Source organism: Numida meleagris, chromosome 23 (assembly GCF_002078875.1).
Source record: "Numida meleagris isolate 19003 breed g44 Domestic line chromosome 23, NumMel1.0, whole genome shotgun sequence".
NCBI lineage: Eukaryota > Metazoa > Chordata > Aves > Galliformes > Numididae > Numida > Numida meleagris.
The window spans coordinates 3,702,249-3,726,735 of NC_034431.1; the positions used below are offsets into that span (position 1 = coordinate 3,702,249).

General features: G+C 55.1%; 1 protein-coding gene across 3 annotated transcripts; it reads right to left on the reverse strand.

The window, feature by feature from the left end:
- Positions 7-24,183, reverse strand: TECTA (tectorin alpha). Of its 3 annotated transcripts, XM_021375848.1 has the most exons (24): positions 22,871-24,183; positions 21,628-21,692; positions 20,433-20,566; positions 19,150-19,437; positions 17,522-17,659; positions 16,879-17,044; positions 14,732-15,144; positions 13,800-14,370; positions 12,624-13,216; positions 10,985-11,558; positions 9,116-9,726; positions 8,413-8,974; positions 7,310-7,509; positions 5,747-6,130; positions 4,282-4,568; positions 3,927-4,207; positions 3,734-3,844; positions 3,439-3,641; positions 2,962-3,125; positions 2,598-2,846; positions 2,163-2,325; positions 1,819-1,906; positions 1,497-1,613; positions 7-1,011 (listed from the first exon to the last, which is right to left on the reverse strand). In XM_021375848.1, the coding sequence occupies exons 2-24, from the start codon at positions 21,689-21,691 to the stop codon at positions 917-919; spliced, it is 6,456 nt and encodes a 2,151-aa protein (XP_021231523.1). In that variant the 5' UTR covers position 21,692; positions 22,871-24,183; the 3' UTR covers positions 7-916. The 3 variants fall into 3 exon arrangements, 2 of the variants coding, with proteins under 2 accessions (XP_021231523.1, XP_021231524.1); XM_021375849.1 differs by lacking the exons at positions 17,522-17,659; positions 19,150-19,437; positions 20,433-20,566; positions 21,628-21,692; positions 22,871-24,183 and having other exon boundaries at positions 14,732-14,911; positions 14,997-15,144; positions 16,879-17,009; XR_002432613.1 differs by lacking the exons at positions 7-1,011; positions 1,497-1,613; positions 1,819-1,906; ... (1 more) ...; positions 2,598-2,846; positions 2,962-3,125 and having other exon boundaries at positions 3,609-3,641; positions 3,734-3,841.

Here is a 24,487-nt window from a genome sequence, read left to right on the forward strand (position 1 = left end):
CCCGCCTCGCTCCCCGCTCCGTTCCACCACGCGAGACCGCACTGCTTACGAAGGAGTACAACACTTTTTATTCCCACGCAGCCGTGTCACAAAGTACCAACACCAGACCAGTCACCCACAGAAACGACCCCCAGCGCCGACCCCCGCCCCGAGCCCGCTCCCCGACCCCTGGCACCGCCCAGGTTGTGCGTGCTCCGACCGCACCCTCACCCCTCCAAGGTCACCGTGGCCGCTCGGCCTGCGAAGGAGAGTGGGACTGAGCCCCCTCCCTCTTTTCTCAGGATGCTGAACCTCCTCCTACCCCTCGGAGCACAATTCCCTCTGCCAAAATCAACGCCCGTGCTGCTCAGCCCCCACCGGGGACAGGCTCAGCCCTCTGCCCCGCACTGCAGCCGCTCCTTTTGATGGAGATCCGCTCCTGTCCTCCACGCCGAGCGTGCTCCTCCGGTCCGTGCCCTGTGCGGTGCCACCTACCTCTGCCTGGATCCCAGCGCTTCGATGATGCTGACTGCTCTGGGATACTGTCGATGTCCCAGGCCCTCGGAAAGGCCCCTCCCCCACCGGGGGCAGAAGCCCCTCTGAGGGTACGGGTGCCCCACGTGGGTGAGCCTGAGCCCATCCTGCTCTGCTAACAGAGGTGCTGCCCACCGGGGCAAAATGCTACAGGACAGAAGCTGAGGAAAAGCTGCAAGCCCTAAGAGCTTCCTGATCCACGATGCTGCTGCTGTCACGGTGCCTCCTGTGCTTCTGATCCTCATCCACGTGCTCATCCCTCCTCACTCTGGGTTGATCCCAATCCCTCCTATGCCTGAGGGGCCGGCTCGGTGGTGGGCTTGTTGCTGGGGGTGCTGGTTCCTACCCTACAGAGACTCGGGCTGACACGAGAACAGTACATGGCCGGGCAGCAGAGCTGCCCCTATGAGGTCGGGTCCTGCAGAGCCGCCCACAGCCACAGCTGTGCCACCACCAGAAGGCTCGCTCGGGCTCGGGTGTCTGCTGATGAGCTGGAGGCTGCAAGATGAAAAAGGATGACATGAGCTGCACCCAGGGTATGGACACAGTGGGCACTTGCAAGTCAGGTGGGACCTGCAGGTGAGCCCTTCCCAGACCCCCTAAGATGACCACCTCTCAGCGGGGAAGCCCACTAACGAGCCATGGCCCGGTTTGCCTTGTTCCTCCATGTAGCCCTGCAGGCACAGACACACATGCTGCCAAGCCCACGCTGCCCCGCACAATGCCCTGTGTGCCCCGTCTTGGCTGACTGCCTGCCAAGCCCTTCGTGGTAGAGCATCACCAGACTTGCAGCATTCCATGTCCACACTGCTCAATGCCTCCCTCCTGCTCCAGCTAACCAGAGGCACACATTACCCAGGCCTTATACCAGTCCTGCTCCAAAAAGACCCCTTCCCTCCATTGCTGTACCCTAGCAGCCCCCCTGTTGCACAGCAGACGCCCCTGCCCATCCCACACAATGACAGAAAAGCCTCAGTGCTTACCCCTGCAGCTCTTGCCATCCCCTTGCAGTGTCCCCGTCACACAGCTGCACAGGGGCCCATCCGCCTGACTCGTGCAGATCTGCTCACAGCCACCGTTGTCCTCGCACCAATCTGATCCTTTGTGCAGAGCAGACAGTGAGCGGTGCCACTGGATCCTGAGCAACCCTCAGCTGCCCACCCAGGACACCCACTCCCTCCCGTGGTGGGAAGTCCTACTGGAACTCTCCCATCACCTTCCCATTTCCTAGCCCTTGCTCCCTGCACCACGGCGATCACCACATAAGGTGATCCTCAGCCCATCCTCAGGGCTGCACACACTTACGTTTCCTCCGAATGGGCCCCACCGACAGGATCTGCTCGTGGGCCTCCTGGGCGAAGGCGCTGGCTGACCGCCGGTGCTGGGGGCAGTTCTGCACGGAGATGGCAGCACATTTATCTCTCTCGGCTCCTGACCAAGCCCTCTCCACCCACCTCCAACAAAGGACCCTCAATGCAGCCGGGGTCATCCCACAGCAGAGCTCCCTTCCCTGCAGCCAGAGGGAGGCACGATCCTCCCTGTCTCTCCCTCGAAGCTGCCTCTCTGGCTGCCCCTTGACCACATTGCCATGCACAACATGTTCCACCTCCACCTCAGAAAGCCCCCAACCCCCAGAGGCCCTCACTTACTATTTTGCAGGAGTACTTCTCTGAGTCACAGAGTGACACAGCACAGTGCAGGTGGACTTCGTCGTAGTCCCCGATGAACTTGAAGACAGTGACGTGGAAGCGACAGGTCAGGGACACCCCATTCTCCTCTATGCCAATGGTGTTGTCCTTCATGTTTTGGCACCTGGCAACAGGACATAGCACTTCCATGGTTGGGACCCTCCCTCAAGCAGCACTGCTTGCCCCTGTCCCCACGAGACTCCTTGACCAAATCCTTCAGCTGTTCTCTTTGATTCCACTCTACCTATATGAGCATCATGGGACCCATCTTTCTGCACTTCTCTTCCTACGATCCATGCCAGTTTTGGCTAGCATCGACCTAGGTGTCTCCGTGGTAGCTCCTGTGGCACTATGCTTTCTATAGATAACCCAACCAAGGCACCTGCAGTCACTCACCCTCCCTCGATGATGAAGTAGCGCAGCTTGTCATTGCTGTCCCGCGAGGGCGTCGCGTAGCACTTGTTCAGCATCAGGATCAAGTGGTTGGAGTCAGCCCCCACCACAAAGACCCCCACATAGAGCACGTCCCGCGTGGTCAGCACCACTTCCCCCTGCCGGTACGGGTGCTTGTAGGAGGAGTTCTTGTACAAGGCCATCTTGGTTGTGAAGCTCCCTTCCTGTGTTGGCACTGTCAGGTTGATCACACTAATAACAAGGAAAAAAAAAAAAACATGAGTCTTGGCCCTCGCATCAGTTGTTGTTTGCATATTGTAACCTTGCTGTCCATGCACACACATGCACAGCTTGCCCCTGCTCTGACCTGAGCATTGGCCGCACGACTGAGTCAAGAGAGATCTTGATGTCCAGCTCGTAGGCACAGGAAAACTCCACGTTGATGGTCCGGTCTCGGGTGATGATGTTGCCTGTGTTGTTCGCGCTTTCAATCCACACCGTGTTCTTGTATACGATGTGCGTGCTGTTGGACTGCGGGAGGCAGAACACGGCATCCCTCTCAAGTGACCATCTCTGATCTCTCCCTCATGACAGATGGCTCAGACCCAAAACATACGGTGTGACTCTGAAAATACCACTACTACAACCCAAATATGACTGAGTCTCAAGGCAAGATGCGTCCCAGGTGCTGGCCATCTCTTGGCTCCCTTTCACCTCATCAAGGAGCCACTCTATGGCACGGTGTGCCCCCACTGCCCTTCCTATCCCATTGCTCCCAGATGAGATGATGCCCCATGACTGCACTGTCCACCCCCAGGCCCATGAGCCCGTGAACCTGTCCCACCTGCACCAGGTTGCCGCAGTTGCCCTTGGTGTTGTTGATTTGGAAGGAGATGAAGTCCTCGCCCTCGATGCCGGGGCAGTGGCGGTCGTTGACCCGCACGCCCTCGCGCTCAAAGCCCAGCTGGAACAGCTTGCACTTGGAGATGGACACTTCCATTTGGGCAGCTTTGCACGTGACCTCTGCATCGATGATGTCATGGGTGGCTGGGAGACAAAAAGAAGGCTCATGGAACCAACTGTAAGGACAGCCCAGGCCCAGACCCCATCCCAGTCATCCCTCCTGGCCCCGGGCTCACTGTTTCCGTAAGGGGGGGGCTCGATGCAGCCACACAGCTCCCCGCCGTCATCCAGCTCACAGGTCCGGTTGGGGCAGTCGGCACCCGCGCAGGGATCCTCCACCACTCCTGCTAAACAGCGCGAGACGCATCTTTACCCTTGAGCTCCAGGTCCTATGCACTTTGAGGACCCACAGGAACCCATCTCGCTTACAGCAATTCTCCTTCTCGATCCACTCGGTGCCCAGGATGCCGAAAGTACGGCACGCCTCGCCGTAGGCAGCCAGGGAGCCACACAGCTGCACCTGCTTGCGGTTGTAGCAGCCATCCAGGAAGCACGACTCGTAGAAGGGCAGCGGGTCCAGGAGGCCGTAGCAGGGCTGGAAAAAGCCCTTCATGTCCGTCAGCTTCAGGCAGTAGTTGTCGCTCTGCAGTTTCTGGATCTGGACGTTGTCGCAGGACGCGGCGTACTGGGAGTACTGCAGCTCGTTGCAGCTGCGGGCACCGGACACGTCGCGGGGGGGATCCCGACTGCCCGGCCCCACACCCGCCCGCCGTGCCCGCCTCACCTCTTCTGCATGCCGTTGGTCTTCCAGCTCTGCGCCAGCACCACGCTGCTGACCACCGGCTTGCCCCGCAGCGTCGCGTAGTCGTCCGCCGGGTCGCCGTTGAAGTTGCCGCACAGCCCGCACACCTTGTTCTGCAGCCGGTCGCCGATGGTGATCTTGATGACGTTGAAGCCGTTGTAGCGGATCTGGATGTCGGGGCTGGAGTCGATCACCAGGAAGCCCTCCTGGCTGTAGATCTTGGTGGAGAGCCCCGTGACGAAGGGGATGCTCACGAGGCTGCCGTTCACCTGGCGCAGGGGAGGACACACGGATGACATCCCTTCGTCCTCCCCACTACTGGGCAGGAGCACGGTCCCCTTGCAGTCTCCACAAATACCTCCCAGTACCCCACGCATGCAAACATGAGAACTCTGCTTTTACAGGGGTCAGCTGCCTTTCTCCATCTCCAGTGAATCACTCTGAAGTCCCTGCCTCCCTTACGTGCCAGCATAAGGCCACAGTACAAACCAGGCCATATGAACGCCCATGGGCTCTTGCTCACAAGTCCTCTCCTGCTAAGACAGGCCAGATATGATGTCCCTCTACCCCAAAATCAGAACGCTCCTATGCATATTCCACATTCTCCCGTGTTTCCACCTCCAGATTTTGTGATAAAATCAAGCAAGGATAACTTCTTTAAACAGATACAGAGGCAATGAATGCACAACAGCAAGATCCAGTGGATCATAGAATCACAGAATGGTTTGGGTTGGAAGGGACCTAGATCATCTAGTTCCAACCCCCCTGCTGTAGGCAGGGACACCTCCCTCTAGACCAAGTTGCTCACGGCCCATCCAGCCTGGCCTTGAATGCTTCCAAGGAGGGGGCATCCACAGCCTCACTGGGCAACCTGTTCCAGTGTCTCTCACAGTAAAGAATTTCTTCCTAATATCTTGTCTAAATCTCCCCTCTTCCAGTTTAAAACCACTGAACAGTTCTATATAAGAACTAAACCTTCCCTACAACTTTCACTGGTACTGTACTACCACAACCACTGTTCTAGCCATGTAAAAAGTCAGAGTACATTACACATTGGTGCCTAACAAATTCTTAGATTCAAGAGCAGTCTCCTTCTTTTTAGGTGCCTGTGTTCTCCAAATTTTCTTTATTAGGATGGTGGCCTACACGGTGGCTTCCACTGGATTATATTACACTTGAATGATTATTCTCTTGGATCTGTGTGCCCCTCTCACCAAAAGTGTGCACGAGATGATGGGCACAATGACGGGCACTGGCTCAACCCCCTCCATGGGACCACTTTGCCACCCAGCATTCCTCTCACCCTGGCCAATGTCCCTCTGCCCAGCACAACAGAGAGCGGCTGCTTCCCTCGCATGGAGCTGCTTCTACCGCTATGACCAGCAATGTCACGCTGCTTCAGCTCGGGAGCTGGTCCCCCGCGACCCCAACCTCAGCAAGACCTCACCTTGACGGTACTCCTGTCGCTGATGAGGATCTGCTCCTCGTTGATGTAGAAGTACACGGGGGAGATGACGGTGAGGTTGGGCGAGGACCACTTGTCAAAGTTGATGATGAGCTGGAAGGAGAAGTCCGGCAGCTTCTGGCAGATGGTGGAGAGCACAAAGGCGCAGTTGGCGGGGAAGCGGAGGAAGGCGCCGTCGAAGGTGCGGAAGACCCCGCCGCCCGCCGCCAGGCAGAAGGAGCTGCGTGTGCTGAAGCAGCCGCGCACGCCGTTGCGCGAGGCGCACTCCTCGTCCGACTTGCAGTGCCGCGGGTCGCACTGGATCAGGTTGCGCCGGAAGCAGCGGCACCGCCGCGTGCAATCCCCGTTCCAGAAGAGCTGCTTGGGCTGCAAGAGCAAGGGGTGGTGGGTCAGGGGGCTGGGAAGCTCTGCACGGCCCTCTGCGGGCACTCTGCATGGATTTACTTCCCTCCTCTATCACTGGGTGATGATGACTGAGCAAAGAGCACAAAGTGCACACTGAGTGCCTCTCCGGAACAGAACCAAACTTGCAAGCAACTGACAAACCCCTACAGTGAGCCCTACAGTGAGCACAGGCTCAAAGTGGGCGAGCTAGGTGGATGTGCCCAAATGTCTCAGCACAAAATGAAGGAAGGGACTGCAGCTACACTTACTTAAGGGCTATGCTCATCTCGATGCACTGAGGACCAGAGGGGAATCTTGCTGTAAATGTGCATCATGGAACCCTCTGGTTGCGTAAAAGCCCTTCAAAATAATACTAAGAAAGCACTGTCTTCCCGAGCTGGTCAGACTGGCACAGACACCATGCCTACATGCTTCAAACCCAACACTGAACAGGAATGTGGAACAACTGGCAAAGCAAATTTGGAGGATGGCAGTGGCGTCTGGCTGGCTTCAAGTCCCACACTCCTTCCTCAAAACAGCCCCCACCCTGCACCACAACAGTAACTGCACACAGACCAAGACAGCACTGCCTCTGTGCTTCAGGATCCCACGATGCATTACAACTGCTGTACTGTGGTGTGGTGATTAATGCATCACACTGATACATCAGAATCCCAATTAACTTCACGTGGCTACAAATAAGTAGATTTCACAAGAAACACTATGCTCACCGCATGTGCAATTCCTCGAACAACATGGTCACAGAGCATTGGACTCTGACACCAAACATTGCACATCCCTGCTCGCCAGTCCTCTGTCCCACCACCACTTCTCTCCCAAACCATCCTCACTCAACAACCACACAATGAAGGACAAGTGATGTGCTAGAAATGACTTCGCTCTCTTCTGTCCCCCTGGGCGTGCTGGCACCCTGTCATCTCCAGCCCTTGTTTTTGGCTCGATTCACATGGAGCCCTGTGTTGGGAGGTCAGTGTTTCTCATGCAAGCCCTGCTTGGATCCTTAGATCCTTCACCTCATGCCATGGTGGCCTGGCACGGTGTGACACCCTACAACACACCCCTGAATCGCCCATCCTACCTTCAAGGATTATCACAAAGGGTCACAGTGAGAGCACTGAGGGAAGAATGCTCCCGGCGTACCTCGTAGTATTTGCCATCAGAGTAGCAGCCGCAGTTCTGGGGCAGGATGCAGCTCTTGCCATTCAGCACGTAGCCGGGGTCGCACTGGCAGCCCTCCACGCAGTAGTGGCCACAGTCGCTCTTCAGGCGGATGGCAGCACAGCGGGGCTGGCACAGGGACACGCAGCTCTCGTAGTGGCTGTTGGGGGGACAGCTGACAGCTGCGATGGGCAGGGAGAACACGAGGGAGGTGGATTAATTCCTGGCAGATAAATGACCTCTCCTACCTGCTCCTTCCTTCTACAGCCTGATTGCTGCCAGCCATAATCTCATGGGGAATCATCATAGATTATCGTCAGCTGGGAGGGTCACACCGGGATTACTGAGTCCTACTGCTGGCACATAAAGAACGTGTCTTGATGATGCATACAATGCACAAACTCTCATCGCTGTCTGCTGCCCTGCCACTCACTTCTGCTGACCCCAATGCTGGGGGACAGGGGTGCCCCTGGTGGCCCTATGGACTCCCAGCCAGCGTGGGGACATGTTTCAGTGTATGTGTCACTGACAGCTCACCTTCAATGCTTGGCCACTGCACACCCAAAGGTGCCACCATTCACCATGGACCATGTGGGGCTGGGCACCTGGCCATGCTGCCCCTGCCCTGCAGAAACGATGCCTCCAGGGCTGTGAGGTGGTTCGTTAGGAGGAAGAATGACATAAATTTAATTTTTGGTCTCGTTAATGATAGCAATTACTTCCCAGCTGATTTGCCAGATATAGCAGCTGCCAGGGAGACTCATGGCTCCCATCCTCAGGAGCCTAATTGAAAACTGCGGTGTAATCTTATTGACAATAGCAAGCGGCTTCATTAGAGCAAACACTGCTGGCTGCAAAGCTTACTACTAAAACTCCTGGGGAACAAATTCAGTAGCATATGCCTGTCCCACTGTGGCCCTGACGTGCCCCAGGTCAACTCTGACACAGTGCCACTGCCATGACATTGACACTCCCATGTGGTCCTGGGGCATCCAGTTGACCACCTGTCTGTATTAGTGATCAAATCAAGGATTCAGAGCTGGCCAGAGGGGTAAGTAAGAGCCCACTGGCAGGGCAGCACTTACAGCACGAGGTGAAGTTCCTCCAGCCAATGATGGCGATGCCCTGAGTCTGGCACGTGCTGGCATAGTTTTGCAGCCAGCCACAGGCCGTCTGCATGGCTCCTCCGTCAACGCATGTGTCGAAGAGGCAGTTCTTGTAGAAATAGCTGGGGTTGATCTTGCTGTGGCACTTGGCGAAGACGCCGCTTTGGCTGGGAATGAGGCTGCAGAGCTGCTGGGGCTTCCAGAAGCCCTCCACTTTGCCGCAGGCTGGGCAGCGGTCGCCGCAGCCCACCCGACAGAAGGTGTCCCGCTTGGCCCAGCTCTGTACGAAGTCGGTGACGCCGAAGGCTGGCATGCCACCCGCAGCCACCAGGTCATCGTCAGGGTTGCCGTTGTAGCGGCCGCAGAGGCCGTAGGTCAGGTTCTGGAAGCTGCGCGGGATGGTGACGGAGAGGAAGGTCTTCCAGTCATACACCACTTTCAGCCCAAAGTCGGTCTCCACCACAATGTGGAAACCAAAGGCAAAGATGTTCACTTTGCCCTGGCCCAGCTTCAGGGGTAGGTAGAGCCGTTCATTGTTGATCTGAGGGGAAGGAAATGAGACAGCAAGACTTTGTGCCTAGGGAAACCACCTGGAGGCTCAGGGGCTGCAGCTGGGATGGGAAGGGACCACCCCTCCCCAAGGCTGTGCCCACCGCCTCCCAATCCTTGCGGCCTCACTCACCATCACAGTGTACTTGTAGGCGCGGTGGATGACAATGTTGTAGTTGAAGACCTCCACCTCCACCTGCTTCACCCACAGGGCCAGGGAGGTGTCGCGATCCTCGTTCTTGGCCGTGACGGTGAAGGTGGGGAAGGTGTCCGACCGCTCCGCACGTGGCCGAGAGATGGTGGTGCACAGCACCAGGGCACAGCTGCTCTGGAAGTCAAACGAGAAGCCGTCGAACGTCAGGTAGTGCCCGTAGCCGGAGACGATGCAGGAGGCATCAGTGCGGACATGACAGTAGTAGAGGCCGTTCTCCTCCAGGCAGTACTCATCGTCCTTGCAGGAGACGTTCTCGCAGTACACGCTGTTGTCTGAGCCATTGCAGTAGCAGAGGAAGTGGCAGGAGATGTCCATCCAGAAGGTCTGGTTGGTGGCCAGCTGGCGGCCCTCGAAGTTGCAGCCGCACTCGCCACGGGGCACGCAGCGGGAGCCGCGCAGGGCGAAGCCCTCGTCGCACTGGCAGCCCTCTGTGCACGTGTCCATGCAGACAGGGCCCGTGGCCAGAGTCTCGCAGGTCTCCACGCAGCTCATGCACTCCTCAAAATGGCTGTTCTCCGGGCACGCCAGGGCTGGGGGCATCAAATGCAGGGGTGGGAGTTAGCAGCACCCGCAGCCATGGTGCAAGGAGCATGGAGGTGGGGTAGAGACAAAAGGTGGACACAAGGTGAATACTGACCCTCTCACTATAAAAGGAGAACTAGTTCCAGCAGCCTCCCAGCCACCGGGTATTCCCACTCCCTCAGTTACTCCTACTCCCCTCTGCCATCTCCCTCCTCACATCACAGTCCCATGCCAAGTGACACCTCCTCCCACCATCCCAAAGAGGACGTCCTGTTTCCCTCTTCCAAATGGACGCCCCATTTCCAAACGGATGCCTCTCTACAACTTCCACAGCAGAGACGTGGGCTGCCTACTGCGTACAGCCGTGCTGGAGATTTTTCACATTCGCTGCTGAATTATGAATGTTTTTCCATCAATGGCAAGTTTAAAGCCGCAGCTAAAAACATGCTGTGTTCAAATTATCCTCTGGTGATGGCTTACAGCACTGTCAGCCACCATCTGCGGCCCTGGAACGCTCCTGCACCTGTAAACCTTCTTGTGTCTCCTGAAATGCCACCACAAAACCGCTTAATTGGGAAATCTGTCCCTGTGGGCAAAGGTGTTGCTTAGAAACTGCCATTGATATGTGAGGTGGAGTGTCCTCGTCTTTGGGTACAAGTCATGTTGTGGTCCCACTATGCACTGGTCACCTGCTGGCTTGCCCTGCCTGATATGAGTGAGCTCCCGACTGTGGCACAGCACAGGCTTTGCAAGTGCTGCCTCCCAAATTAAATAACTGAGAGACTTTTGGTATGCGAGCAGTGATGCTTGCAGCCTCTTTCCCTTTGGTACGCTACTCGGGAGAGCGCTTTGTATGCGTCAGCCTCCATTGTGGAGGATGGCTCCATTGGATGTAGCTCTTTTGATGACACCAACCTTTGTCTGTGGTAGCCAAGAGAGCAAGAAAATAGCCCCAATTTAGGCAAGTCTGCCCACCCACTACTGTGATTTCAGACTTCTATCAATGCTGTACATTCTGCGGTGCTGTTTTGCTCCCGGCAACCTCTAAGGCTGCGTCCTCTCTTCCAAATGATTTTCCAGCTCTGTCTCAGGGGAACACCACTACGAGGCACACACTGGGGACAAGACACGGGACGGGGTCCCATAAAAAATGGCGATCTACCTCTGAACACCCATCACCTCCCAAGAAAAAGACCCGGCCCAAAGTGGAGGGGGCTACATCCCCTCCTTACCACCCTGGATACTCAGAAGCTTTTGTAGACTCACGGCAAAAGCTGTGGCTCCTCCACTGGCCCACGTCCACCTCGGCGTTCTTGCAGGCACTGGAGTAGCGTGCCACCGCATCGCACAGCTCTGACTGGTTGCCTCCGCTCTGGCACAGGCGGAAGAGGCACGTCCTGTAGTAGGCCGAGACGTTGACCACGCTGTGGCACTCCAAGAAGGAGCTGTTGGTGGGGTCATTGATGATGCCGCAGTTGGAGCGGCTCCGGTAAGTCTTGAGCAGCTCTGAGTCATTGTTGCATGCCTTGAGGAGGTCCCCACACTCCCCGTTGCAGATCTCGTCGAACGTTGTCCAGCTCTCCAGGAATAGCTCCAGGTTGTCCGTGCACTTGCCCTTGGGTGTGCAGAACTCATCACTGACGTTGCCATTGAAGAAGCCACACAGGCCCCCGGTGCAGTTGAAGTAGGCGGTGGAGAGGTGGATCTCCAGGAGGCCTGAATCGTAGTAGCCAATGCTTAGGAGTCCCTCTGACTCCATCACAGTGCCGTTGTCAGTGCGGTAGATCTCCAGGTGGCCAGAAGGGTGGAAATATGGCAGGTCCACATCGTAGCCGTTCACCTGCAAGTGAAGGCATTGGTAGGGGCAACGTGACTCTGCAAGATGGTCTCATATGCACCATGACAGGTAGGCTAAACACAGCCTCCACCCTCAAAGGCTGGGAATCTCCTTCACGTGGGAGGACGCAGCCTTTTCCTTGCATTTCATTCAAAGACAGAGCAAGTTCAAGCAAGAGTAAGGTGGAGGAGAAAAAAGCAGTGTTCAGAAAGCCTCCTTATTTGACTTGACAAGCAAATGGGAATAGCAGTGCTACAAGGCAGGACTGTCATGGACAGATGCAACCCTATGTCAAATTCTACGCTTTGGACACCATGGTATTGCCTTCCTCCTCTACCATGATGGCAGCTGCTCCATCTGCTCCCAATGAAGCCTTGAGCTTAGGGCTGCCTGACCTGACTGTATCCCGCACCATTGCTCACTGCTATTAATGCTTGGCAAATGGGAATTGGCTGGGAATGTTAGCAGTGGCTCCAGTTAATGGTTCGTGACAGCACGGCATTCTGCCTGCTGTACTGTGGCTGTCCCGGCTTGACAGGACAAAGAGCAAAACCTCAGCTGCAAAACAGAGTATAAACGGGTATGGCTAGGACTCAGAAGGCACAGAGACCTTCAAGGTTGGGAAATTCCTTCTTTTCCACAGCTGTTTTGCTGACTATAGCCACATTATAATCACCAGTTCTGCTGGCAACCCTGCCCTCAATCAAAATGCAAGTGCTTTCAAGATACAACAGCTAGTTTTATGCTCTGCTTTCCCCTAGATTTGGCAGCTCTTTGGTGTGGAGGGTTTGCATGAGCTGGGCTGTGAGAACAGAGTCTTGGTGAGCGCCTGCGGTCTTCCCACCAGCACTGGTGGCCACTGCAAAGTCTATGGGATGGGAACCAGGGGTGGATGCGATCCCAGTCCTTTTACCTCTTGCCTTGGATATGAGAGATGAGTGGACTTTGACACATGTGATGGCTCTGGCCTCAAGAAACAGTCCAGTGCCATACACCCATAAGCTCTTCTTCATGGGGGCATGGTGGCATGGCACAAGCCAATGCCTCCGCCCTTGGTGATGGCCTTACCTTCACCTCCGACAGGCTGGCTCCTCCGACCTTCACCTCTTGGCCAACCACCTGGATCCGCACGACACGCAGCCCATTGGGAGCATAACCCGGCTTCTTCTGGCTGATATCCACCTCGATGAAGTCAGGCCTCTCCACGCAGGTTTTGAGCAGTGTGTAAGAGTGCTCCAGCGGGTAGGGGAAGGTGACGCCATCAAACGTCCGCAGCACCTGGTTCTGTCCCACCGAACACAAGCCCTCCCGCTTCGGGTAGCAGCCCCGGTAGCCACCCTCGATGGCGCAGACCTCTCCTTCGGGGCAGCTGGCGTTGAAGCACTTGGCCTCTCCACCGTCCTCACACTGGCACTCTGCTGTACAGTCTGCTGTTGCCCAGAACACGTCTCCGACGGCATAGTACCGTCCGTCCACATCACAGCCACACTTCTGCACAGGGATGCAGTGGTCGGCGCTCAGCACGTGGCCATCGTCGCACTCACAGCCCTCGGCGCAGGGCGCGGTGCAGCGCAGTGGGGCTGTCAGGTCTGAGCAGGTGGCGGGGCAGCCGCTGGTGCACACTGAGTAGTGGCTGTGCTCTGGGCACTGCACGGCTGCCTCTGCAGGTACCGAGGGGACACAAAGAACAGGATGAGCGTGTTACCATGTGGTTCTGAGCTAGGGACCTCTACCTATTAACCCACACCAATGTAAAATGACCTAGCATTCCCATGTTACAGTAGACTTGGACCTTCCATTTCTCACCTGTACCTCGGTGGTCATTTCCTTATTGCAAGCAAAAGCTTTTCTGAAGCAGCCCCTGCACCACTGAGCCTCCTGCAGCTATTTGCTACTAAATGCAAGGAGGGTGAGCTGACCAGCACGCTGCCAGCCAGCCCCCACTCAGGTCCAACCTCCATCATCACAGCAGCCTACTGCCCCCACGGCACTGCCGAGCTCCCACCTCCTGCCTGACCCTTGCTGCCCTTTGGCTATCATGAAGCTCTCACACTGCAGAGAGGACAGCCCAAGTGGCTTTTGCCAGAGCTCTGCTTCAGGCAACACCATCCCTTTCCTTCATCTCTTTCATTTCTCCCATTTAGGCGGTGGCCTATCCCAGCTCTCTCCCGCACTGCTACCGCATCACTAGGACCTCGAGCAAGCACCGCAACTTGTCCCCAGCACCAGCACACCCACACTTACCGCATCCCGTCTGGGCACGCCATTCTCCCACGGGGATGCCCAGGCCTTGGCACACCGCGGCGTACGCCTGGATGGCTTGGCACAGCCCGGTGCCGTTCTCCCGCGCGCTGCACAGGTCGTAGACGCAGCTGTGTACGAAGGCGGTGGGGTCCACGACGGAGCCGCACTCCCACAGCGGCCCGCCACTCTTGTTGAGGAAGCCGCAATATTCGGGGGAGAAATACAGGGATTCGGCGGAGGCATCGCAGACGCTGCAGTTCTCCACGCAGCCGGGCGAGCATTTCCTCTCGGGGTGCGGCACTCGCCAGCTCTCGCCCAGTTCTGGCACGGAGGTGGCCAACCTGCCATCCGAGCGCAGCGCATCATCCTCGGGGTCTTTGTTGTAATTCCCGCACAGACCGCATGTGCCATTGATGTATGTGCCAGGAACGGAGACGGAGGCATAGTGTTGGCCATCGTAAGTCACCAGCAGGCCAAAATCAGTCTCCAGGGCTGTGGACAAGCCGCTTTGGTAGACTTTGATTGCGCCCAGCTCCAGGGAAATGGGTAAGGACACCACCAAGTCATCCACCTGAGGGAACAGGACCAGAGGACTGAGCCATCGTGGGAAATAGCTGAGGCTTCACATGAGGGGCATATGACCCCACTGCGGAGCCTTATGTTTATAGATGGGTGACATAGTCTAAAGCGGCCACAGGCATTGGTTGATGGTTGGACTAAGATTGTCTTAGTGGTCTTTCCAACCTTAATGGTTCTATGATTCTATGAGAAGGTTGGCCAGACATTGGTAAGCCTCAGGCCTCGGTTGACCCATGGTTTTGCTGTCATGCCTTCCACCCTGCCCATTTCCCGAGTGATATGTAGGGCTGCTATCATGGTCTTGCCATCAGAACCCAACCTGGCAAGCTCCCACTGTTCGGTGTAGCTCTTACCTTGGCTTTCCCAAAGCTGCCCTTCGGGAGGACGATCTTGTGCGAGTAGACCTCCACAAAAATGTCCCTCAGCCAGGAGACGGAGGAGCCGCCTCGGTTCTCATTCTTGGCCTCCACGTTGAAGTAGGGCAGCTGGGAGCCTGGCCAGCACTGCCTGGCGAGGAGGTAGGAGCAGGAACCCTGGAAGTGAAAGAGGAAGCCGTCGAAGGTGTGGTAGTGCGGATCTCCGAACACCACGCAGGTGCTGCTCTCCACAGGCACGCACTGAAAGAACTTGATCTTCGGCTCGCATGCTTCAAAGGGGCCGCAAGCCATCTCCTGGCAGAAGATCTCATTGTTGAAGTCCAGGCAGCGGCACTTGGTGCTGCAGTTTGAGTTCTCCCAGAAGATCTCCCCTTGATGGAGAAACTGTCCTAAAAAACACGGAAAAGAAATAAAACACTTAGATCACTTTTCTCAACTGAGGAACATTGGAACCTCACCCACAGCGAGAGGCCCAGCAACACTCAATCACGCAGGTCCTTGGGCATGGCTTTGTGACCTGCAGAGAGAGCTGGGGGCTCTGCAACCGCGCTGGGGTGAGCATTCTTAACACCAACACTATGCTTGTGGCACTCGTTAGCTTGCCCTTCTTCCCATAATGTTTCCCTTCAGGTGGCTTTGCCCATCAAAGAGTGCCTCCCTCATCAGAGGTTAAGAGACAGTTCATTTCCAGTCCAGAAGAGCTCGTGGTACTTAGGGAATCAAAGATCTGCTGATGAGTAACTTCCTATCCGTGCATAGGTGATGATGGGAACCAAGGAGGGAACGCTCAGCCCACTGTCATGCAGAGGCTCTGTAAGGGAGGCAGGTTTCCCTGGTGAGAGACGTGAGCAGCAGGAGGAGACAGGCGAACAAGGGCGGCAGACGCCGTGAGAGTGATTCCCTCTCCTCCATATGGCCGACTTTCACACCTCTCCTGCAGGCGGATGTGTGCGCTGCCTGCTTTACCTCTCCTAAACTTTCTGTGCTCTTCCATGCCTTCAACAAAAAATGCTTTCTCAACTGTATGCAACAAACAACATCTCTTCTTAGGCTCAGCAGCTCCTGCATCAGCCGTCCTGGTGTATGGAGTTTTGCCAGATGAGCTCTGTTATGCATGGCGAGCCGCATCATCTCCAGCACCTCATGCTTCATCTCCTCTTGTGAGAGCGAGCAGGCAGCTGCTGGGACATGCACGCTGTGGTGCTCGTGGTGGGACGTGCACGCTGTCCTCGTGGCTGGAAGCAGAGGCTGGATTTGGCCCCATTGTGAAACCCAACCTTTCTTCCTTGGGTGGCAGCTGGAAGCTGTTAGGGTGGTGGGAATCTGACCCCCTCTTGGGCTGGGAGAGCCTCTGGGGTGCCAAGGTCTTCTTTGGTACAATCCTGGAGGTTGCTTGTGAAGCAGCCGAATGTCCCAGCGTGGTGACAGCATTCAGCAGCAGGTGACAACTTGCTTGTTGTGCAGACTCCCGGAGCACCGTCCATGATCCTGATAGTTTTATTTGTCCAAAGGCAATGCCTCAATCTCTCCACACCACAGGCCTTGTTCTGTCTCTCTATGCATTTAATCCCTCTGTATCTCCATGGCAGAACTAACACATGCACGGACACTGTAATTAGTGCAGGGACCTGGAATTTATCCTGTCCAGAAATCTATGATTCCTCCCACAGAAACAGAGGACGTGGAACCACTCTGCCAGCTTTCCCATCCCAGGGGCAAGAGGACAGGACTGTCCCCAGGTCTTTCCCATTATCCCCATCAGCACTGCAGAAATGAGTTGAGATGATGGCTTGAGTGACATTTGACTGCTGCAAACTGCTCAGGCTTTGACAGCATAGGTTTGGACAGCAGAAATGGAAGCTTTTAACAATGCATTGCTGATAAATCCACAGGGATGCAACAAAGCCAGCACCGATGACAGCTTTGTTTGCTGGTGGTTGGAAAAGGCACAGAACAGAGCTCCAAGTGCTGTATGAGCCCCTCTGTTTTCTCTGAGCTGACAACTCAGACCTTGTCTGCCTTGGCAAAACCACACTTGTGCAGCCCAGGGCACTCAGCCTGCAGGACCTTCTGCTCTTCTACACCCCACGACATGTAACAAGGCATCGCTGTTCCTCCCTTACCTCTCAGGCTGCAGCCGTTGGCTGGATCTATTTCTCTGCCATCTATTTTGAAAGCCCAGCGCCCAGGGACGTTCACATTGGTTGTCTGCTCTATATTGACTATGTCTGGGGTTCTGGAGCCTGGGATGCTGAAGAAGTTGCTGATATTTCCACCGTTGAAGCCAGCCTAACAAGGATAGAGAGCAGATTCTGTCACACATCCTGCTGCAGGAAAGCAGCTCTGCAGTTCTGCACCTCCCTGCACCCTGCAATGATTTCCAGGCATGCTGTGTTTAGTGTTAATGGGGCTTTTCAGGAATCTTGGTTTTCGGGTAGTTTGAATGCAAGTGAAAGCTCCACAGGCACTACAAGTAGTACAGATCTCTGTTTACATATTTATGCATGCATAAATGCAAATATATGCTGCTGGGCACAGGGACCTCTAGAGCCCAGAAGGGACAGCTCAATGCCTGCAGCTCTTAGGACATGTCTTAGTAGCATGTTTTTGGCAGATGGGGTGGCTGCAGCATGGCTGCTGGCACCAAATTCTGGGGTACCCTACTACAGTGCCAAGGATGCTGAAGGGACGGGAGGCACAAGTGAGTGTACATTAGGGGAGCTGTGGGCGGCCATCCGAGAGCTGGAGAGGGAGCAAGAGCCTCACCTGGGCCATCACCCCCCCGAGCCCGGTCAGGGGGTCCCCTCCGCTGGCCGTCCCCGTGGTCCAGCTGATCTCCTGATAGTTAAATATGGCAAAGGAGGACACCCCGTCGGTGATGAGGACAGCTTGAAATGTGTTCACCTGGGAAAGCACCAACAGATGCACAAGGTGAGGCTGCTTTTCTCCCGCTGCCCACCCACTCTTGTGCCACCCACAGCCTGGGGGACAGTGGGAGCACCATGCTGCTGTGCAGCAGAAGCCAAATGGGACCCAACGTACGGTGCCCCAACTACTCCGTCCCCTCTGGTGCTTCAGTCTGGGGAAATCACAGTGCTCTTCCCCATCCAATTCTGTGCCAATAGATGGCAGCAAGAGAATAAGCTTGTGCGAGACCAGCAGCCGGCTGCTATGACCCGTTCTCTCCCATTACTCCCTCTTAGCTCTATTTCTCTACATGTTATCTTACCCAGCTCCCTTCAGCATTCATATTCCACAATGCGATTAACGGCGCGTTGCAGCCAAGGCAGCCATGTACGTTATGTGTTTGGCTTGGCTGCTGCTTCCCATCTCTACCTGCTCCATCTGCGGCTCGTGCCCTTCCTTTCTCTTGAAATGACACTGCATTTCCAGCCCCGAACACTCACACAAAATCAGGCGTGCAGGAAGGACACGCTTTGCTGGCTGGCAAGGCAGCATAAACCCCAGCTCCTCACTTTTACACTTGTGCAGACGGGCAGAAGGTGCCTATGCTCTGCATACCTCTATCCGTGCAGCAATCTCTCATGGGATCCATTCAAAGTCAACTGTTTATCTCAACCACACAAACTTCCCTGTTTGGCACTTGTGCCCAAAAACACACGGAGCACCCTTGCCATATAAAAAAAGCTGTTGCAAGCCACACGCTTTTGCTCCATAGCCACCAAGAGACCAGAGGAACCACTGTGTCCCTGAGGCCACATTTGCCAAGCTGTTTTCTGCAGCTTTTCTGCATTGCGATGAATTTCCTGCTTAAGTTGCATTCTGCTATTCCGCATGCCAACCCAGAGCCTTGGCCGCTATCGAGCAGGAATCAAGCTGCTCCGTACCAAAATAAATTGCATTGTGTTGCAAATGTAATTCTTCAGGCAATTCAGAAACCTCTATATTGCTTGCTGTCTGCAAATATATATGTGTGTGTGTGTATTTTTTTCCTGCAAGAGCTGCCAGGACTGGCACAAAAATATGCATTACATCTCGAGCCGCTCTAACAAATGGAAAAGAGCTGAACTGCCTATCGAAGCCAACTCCTCCTCGAGACAGAAGCAGCCAACTTCTGGCACTTGCAGAGTGCACGCAAATACAAAAAAGACCTTTCCCCAAATGATGGCAGGGAGCCCTCACGCACTGCCTGAACCCCAGTCTCCTGTGGGGTCCTGCTGATGGTACAGACCTCCCATTGGCAGCTGCTGTTGCAGCTTACAGCAATTTAAAAGCCATTCAAGCCGGGAAAAACACTGCACTGCCATCCCCATGGCCATCGCCATCCCCATGGCCATCGCCATCACCATGGCCATCGCCATCGCCATCGCCATCCCTACAGTCACTGCCATCCCCACTGCCATCCCCATCCGTACCACACTTGTTGCTCTTACCGGTGTCGTGCTGCTCCCCCCGTAGAACGTCACCTCCTCCCAGGTGACGATGAAGACCCAGCTGGCGGAGAAGGACGTCATGTCCTTGAAGTACTTGCGCACGTCCTTGGAGGCTCTGCCCAGCAGCTCAGGGTCGGTGCTCTCGCGGTAGTAGATCTCCCCGCGGATGCCATTGTGCACGTCGGCCCAGAAGGGCGCGACGAAGGCCCGGCCGTCGGCCAGCGGGAAGGCTTCGGGTGTGAACTGGCTGACCAGCGAGCTGAAGGAGATGACGCCGTTGTTGTTCACCTGCCCAAGGAGAGATGGGGTCGCTGGAGAGAGCCCTAAGCAAGCTGCTGGCTCAACACAAAACGTGGGGCGAGTGTTTTGTGGCAGGAGGTGGTTTGTAACGATGGCAGCCCGTGAGAACTCCTGGCTAAATGGACTGGTACATCCCATGTGTGTTGGAAGCCCCAATCAGGACAAAACCTGGGAATTCTGCGCAACCAGGCTCCTACAGTCCAACAGGGCACCCATCGGGATGCCATGTGGGCTGGCACCCAGCTCAGCTGGGACCTGCTTCTGGTCTGTGTGTGCACCCAGCCTTTGGAGAGCAGCTCTGCAGCACCGAGAGCTGGCTGTACGGCTGGGTAGCTGCACAGGGCAATGGATTATTACTTCACAGCATATGCAGTGTGTGCCCCAACCAACAGCAAGGTTGGATGGGGCTTTGGGCAACGTGATTTAGTGAGACTTATGGGGCTTTAGAGGGGCTTAGAGCTAGGTGGTCTTTAGGGTCCCTTCCAACCCAAGGCATTCTATGACCCTATGATGCACTTAGGGACACACTGAGAGGTGCCCAGGCTGGACACCCCACACCAGGAGCCCTCCCAATGCCAGCTGTCACTGCTCTGCCATTTGAGCACGCCAGCATCCCGTCCTTGACATAGGCACCTCCACGCAGCTCCAAACCACCCCTTTTTTTTTTCTATGGGTCTCTGCACGTTCTCATTTCTTGTCATGGAACAGGAATAATGTTCCTTGTGTCAAGCCCTGAGCTTCGCTGTACCATTTATTCACCTACAAAAAAAATTTATTGCCTTTTATATTCCTTCCCCATGAACATTAGCCCATTAACTATACCTTTGACTTTCTTAATCATAAAACCTATCAGTTCATGAAATCTAAGAACTTGTCAGGTGGGTGCTAATAAATCTTCCCACTCTTGACGACAGCGAGAGCGCATTTAACGTGCAGCCGAATGGCGAGGAAAGGAATAAAAGGAAAGTCTGTTCTCCACTTACATAAACCGTCCTGTACGGGGCTCCAAAGAAGATGAACGGAACAGAGAGCTTGATCTCGGGAGAGCTTCCATCATCCACTTTGGGTGTTTTTGTGTCGTTTGGCCAAAACGGGTACAGAGTTGCCATGGCGTGAGCTGCAGGGAGAGGGGGTTCAGTGCTTACCTGAACCTGTCCTGGTTTTGGGGAGGGCACAGGGGGGGCACCCAGAAAAAACCTTCACTGAGCCAACAGAGTCTTAGATGGGCTTTCTTTCCCCTCCTCCTCTCTTTGATGTAGAAAAGCAGCACACAGCCCTTGTGACATTCGAGCAGAGCTAACGGGAGCCACAATGCTTCCAAACAATCCCAGCTCTGTTTACCTCAGTTCGGAACATGCTTTTATTTCCCAGGCCCTAACCTGCACCTCTCAGAGGCCCCTGGTTGCAGACAGCCTGCTCACGGGTCTCGGTTACAGAAATGGGGCTCTGTGCTGCCTGAGCTGGGGATGCTGCACTCGGCAGCCCCAAGGATGCACTGCTCAGCAGCCCCAAGGATACCCAATTCAACAGCCCCAAGGATGCTCCCTGCTCAAGGCTGCCTGCCAGTGTTACCAGTGAACCCCTCCAACCCAGCCTGGCTTCAAGGAGGAAGGAGACAAGGGAAAACCTGGCCTAACCCTGCTGGCACCCTAAAAAATCTCCGGGTTCCTTGGGATCCGGCTGTCAGCCCCACACCCAATCACCACTCAACCAGTTAACCATCTTCTTGGCACAGGTTGGTCACTGGGAATTCTTCATGGTCCTATTTTGTACCATGGCAAAACCGCTGTGACCTCCGCGTGCGCACTCAGATGCATGCACAATGCACGCTCACTTAGGTTATGTGCTTAGAGCTCTGCAGAGCTGCTGGGGTTGCTGCACCTATCAGCTTTACCAGCACTGTATTCCCAGCAGCACGGCAGCTCCTCATTTAACCTGAACTATCCTTGCTTCACTGCTCCCAGTGAGGCGAGGGCCATTTGTGCGGGCAGGAGCTCCATTGCCACGGTGCACTCTGTCACCACTGCACAATTAGCACCTGTGCTCACCCATTCTCCCACAGTTCTCCCACCCACAGGAAATGCTGTGTTTGCTGTTATACTCTGACGAAGGGGAAGGGGATGTTTTTTGGGGCGGTTGCTCCGACCCTTTCCCATGGCACGGGGGAGTGGTACTGACCTTGGTGCCGCACGGTTACCACCAGCAGGGCTGCCCAGGCGCCGAGCAATGACCGCGTGTTCATCCTACAGGGCAAGGAGAAACCCAGACATGCATCACTTCCACGGGAAAGTGCATCCCAGGCAATCCATCCCAGGATCACAGAGGGTCCCTTGCCCACCAAGTAGACCCAAACTGCCTACTTTGTTAAGAGCCCTCCCCGCTGCTGATGGTTAATGGCCTTGTAGGCGTTGGCAGAGTGAGCTGTCACTGCGCAGAGGAGCTGCAGCGCTGGGATGTGTTGCACAGCCCCATCTCATCCCACAGCTCAGAGGCAGTTCCTGCCTGATCCACTTCACAATCACTCAGCTCTTTGCACTGGAGACACCAACACTTACACAGCTGGGCAACCTCATGCTGAACAGGAATCAATGACAGAGACAAGCAAATACGAAGCTGGGAACAGGAAAGGAAACTCCTCTGCCAGCTCTAATTCCTTCCGTGCCTAATGCAATTTGTTAGTCATTATTAATCCAATAGAAAATATCACTAAAACACCTGCTTTGATTTCTTCGCCCATCGCTCTGGCTCTCTGCACGTAGCACGACTCACAGGAAGGCACCGTGCAGCAGCAGCACGCGAGCAGCTTCGCTCTGCATCTCTACCTTGAGTACACCCCGAGATTCTATACCAGCCTCCAGAATGTCTCTTCTTTGCACATTCCCATACACTTCAACTGCATGCACACAACGGCCATGACAGATCTCTGTATGTTCTCCCTGTAGGTTTATTTCTATACTGTTCCAAGAGCTCCAGTTACTTCTAATTATCCCTGCATACACGTGCCATGCACAGCACAGCTCTACGGCAGGGGACGTGCCTTCATCTGTCCCACACTGCTCCTGTTTGTCTCCCATTGCCGGGGGCAATGGCACAGATCTGCCTCCCTGTTCCAGTGGCCAACTGCGTTGGCCAAAATCCGCTTTCTGTGACCTTGCTCTGCATTGAGAAATATTTCTTCCACCAGAGCAGAGTATTACCCTATTCCCTACCTTGGAAAGCTGCAAAGAGGACGAGAGGATTTTATAGCTATCGTAAATCGGAGCGGCCGTGGGTTCGTTAGCGGCGATGGGGAAGACAACAGTACAGCAATCCAAGCACAAGAGCAGCACCACTTGGGAGCAGGCAATGCAGAACACATCACTCAACACAGCGCATACACCAACGCATTTTTTTAGGCGTTAAGAAAAGCATTATGACCAACCTGCCTCGCAGACGTCAGGAGCAACGCGCTCTGAACTTCTAGCCCAGCTTTGGTAGGACAGCACACCTATGTCAATGCAGAGCGCATGCCGCTGCTCTTGGCCAACTCTCGCCGACGAGCGAAGCGATGTCCCCGTCCTGGTGCTCTCCCAGTTGAAAGTGCGATTTCTCCAATGCTGGTTCGGGGCTGGAGGAGTGTAGAGTTGCAATCCCGGTGCCTCTGTTGATAACAGCACACGAATCTGAGATCGGATCCGGGCCCGGAGAGGGGGAGAAGCCCCTTCCTTCCCAGCACTCGCCCCTCGTTGGGTTGGGGTGTGATGTCAGCTGCCCGCGGCCGCTCTGCTCAGCATTGCTTTTTGCTGAAGGGAAAAAAAAAGAAACACCAACCACCCTCCAAGAATCGAGCCCCTTCCTCCTTTGTGTAAGTGCAGAAAAAAAGGCATCTATATAGTGTTACAGGATTAGCATTAACAGTGCGAGGCTTAAAGCACCTTTCAAAGGCAGCGCCCCAAGGCTTCAATGCAGTTACTTTTCCATCCAAGACTTGTTCTCGTTTCTGAATCTCGACTTACCTCCGCTTTTACAGGTGGGAGAGGAAAGCCTTGCCCAGCACATACGCGCTCCTCTGTGCCTACTGGAGACGATGTCCTGGTGCTCCCATTCCCACCCGCCGTGCGGGGATGGAGTTGGGTTTTACTGGAGTTGGTGGGGGAATGTCAGCAGGGGGCTGCTGGGGGCCTCAGCACCAGTTTCCCTGCGCAGCCAGGATCCGTGCAGGGCCGCTCCCTGCCTAGGGCTGCATGGGGAGGTTTGTGCTGGACCCCACCCCGATGCCTTCAGGAGGATAGGGGGCTTTTAAGGCTCTGATATTCCCATGGAAGATGACTCCCACCCTGCAGCTTCATGCACCCCGACTCTTCCTTTCCCCTCCCATACACATTCTTAGTTAGCAGCAGAGGAAAAGAAAATCAATTGACTCCTCTCATCCTGTTTGTAAGACAGAGAAAACCGGTGAAAACATGTTTCCCTCTGCTCCTCCTGCAGTTTAAAATTCCGGGCCTGTTCTACAGGGCAAGTCAACACTGATTAAGTTTGATGAGGTTTCACTGCCTCTTTGGGGAAGACTTTCTCTTCTAAGCTATTTTCTTCTGCCAGGGGATGCGCCCATCCTGCAGAGCTGAGCGCATCGGAGCAGAGCAAACCACTCTTTATTTATTTCCAAGATAACACTTTCTTCTCGTGTTCAGCCTCCAGAAAAGCAAGTACTGAAGGATGAGACAGGGCCTCGCTGCGTTCTCGTTTTGCAGAACTTGGCCCAGTCCAAGGACAAAGCCCACGCAAAGGTTTGTTCCAGGACACCACGGTCTCGGCCTCCTGCATTCTGCCCAGAGATGCGAGACGGAGCGAAACGTTTTGCTTCAGGAAACAAAGAGCAAAGCTGAGGACACGTTTTGTTTTGTGCAAAAACTTAAATGGGTTTATTGAATTGATCCAAACCAATGACCTAAGTGGCCTGAATTCCACCTCTAAGTCTGCGAGCAAACCAAAGGCAAATTGTCGGCACGCGAAGTATAATCCCCATGAGAGAAACCAGCATAAAAACGGATATAGACTT

Bases quoted from the DNA above. Each gene is read 5' to 3' on its own strand.
- TECTA (XM_021375848.1), bottom strand. From the start codon at position 21,691: ATGAACACGCGGTCATTGCTCGGCGCCTGGGCAGCCCTGCTGGTGGTA. The intron at 4,569-5,746 runs GTGAGGTCTTGC...CCCCTGCGCCAG, and splicing joins GCGACAGGAGTACCGTCAAG to GTGAACGGCAGCCTCGTGAG. The intron at 2,847-2,961 runs GTCAGAGCAGGG...CCTTGTTATTAG, and splicing joins GTCGTGCGGCCAATGCTCAG to TGTGATCAACCTGACAGTGC.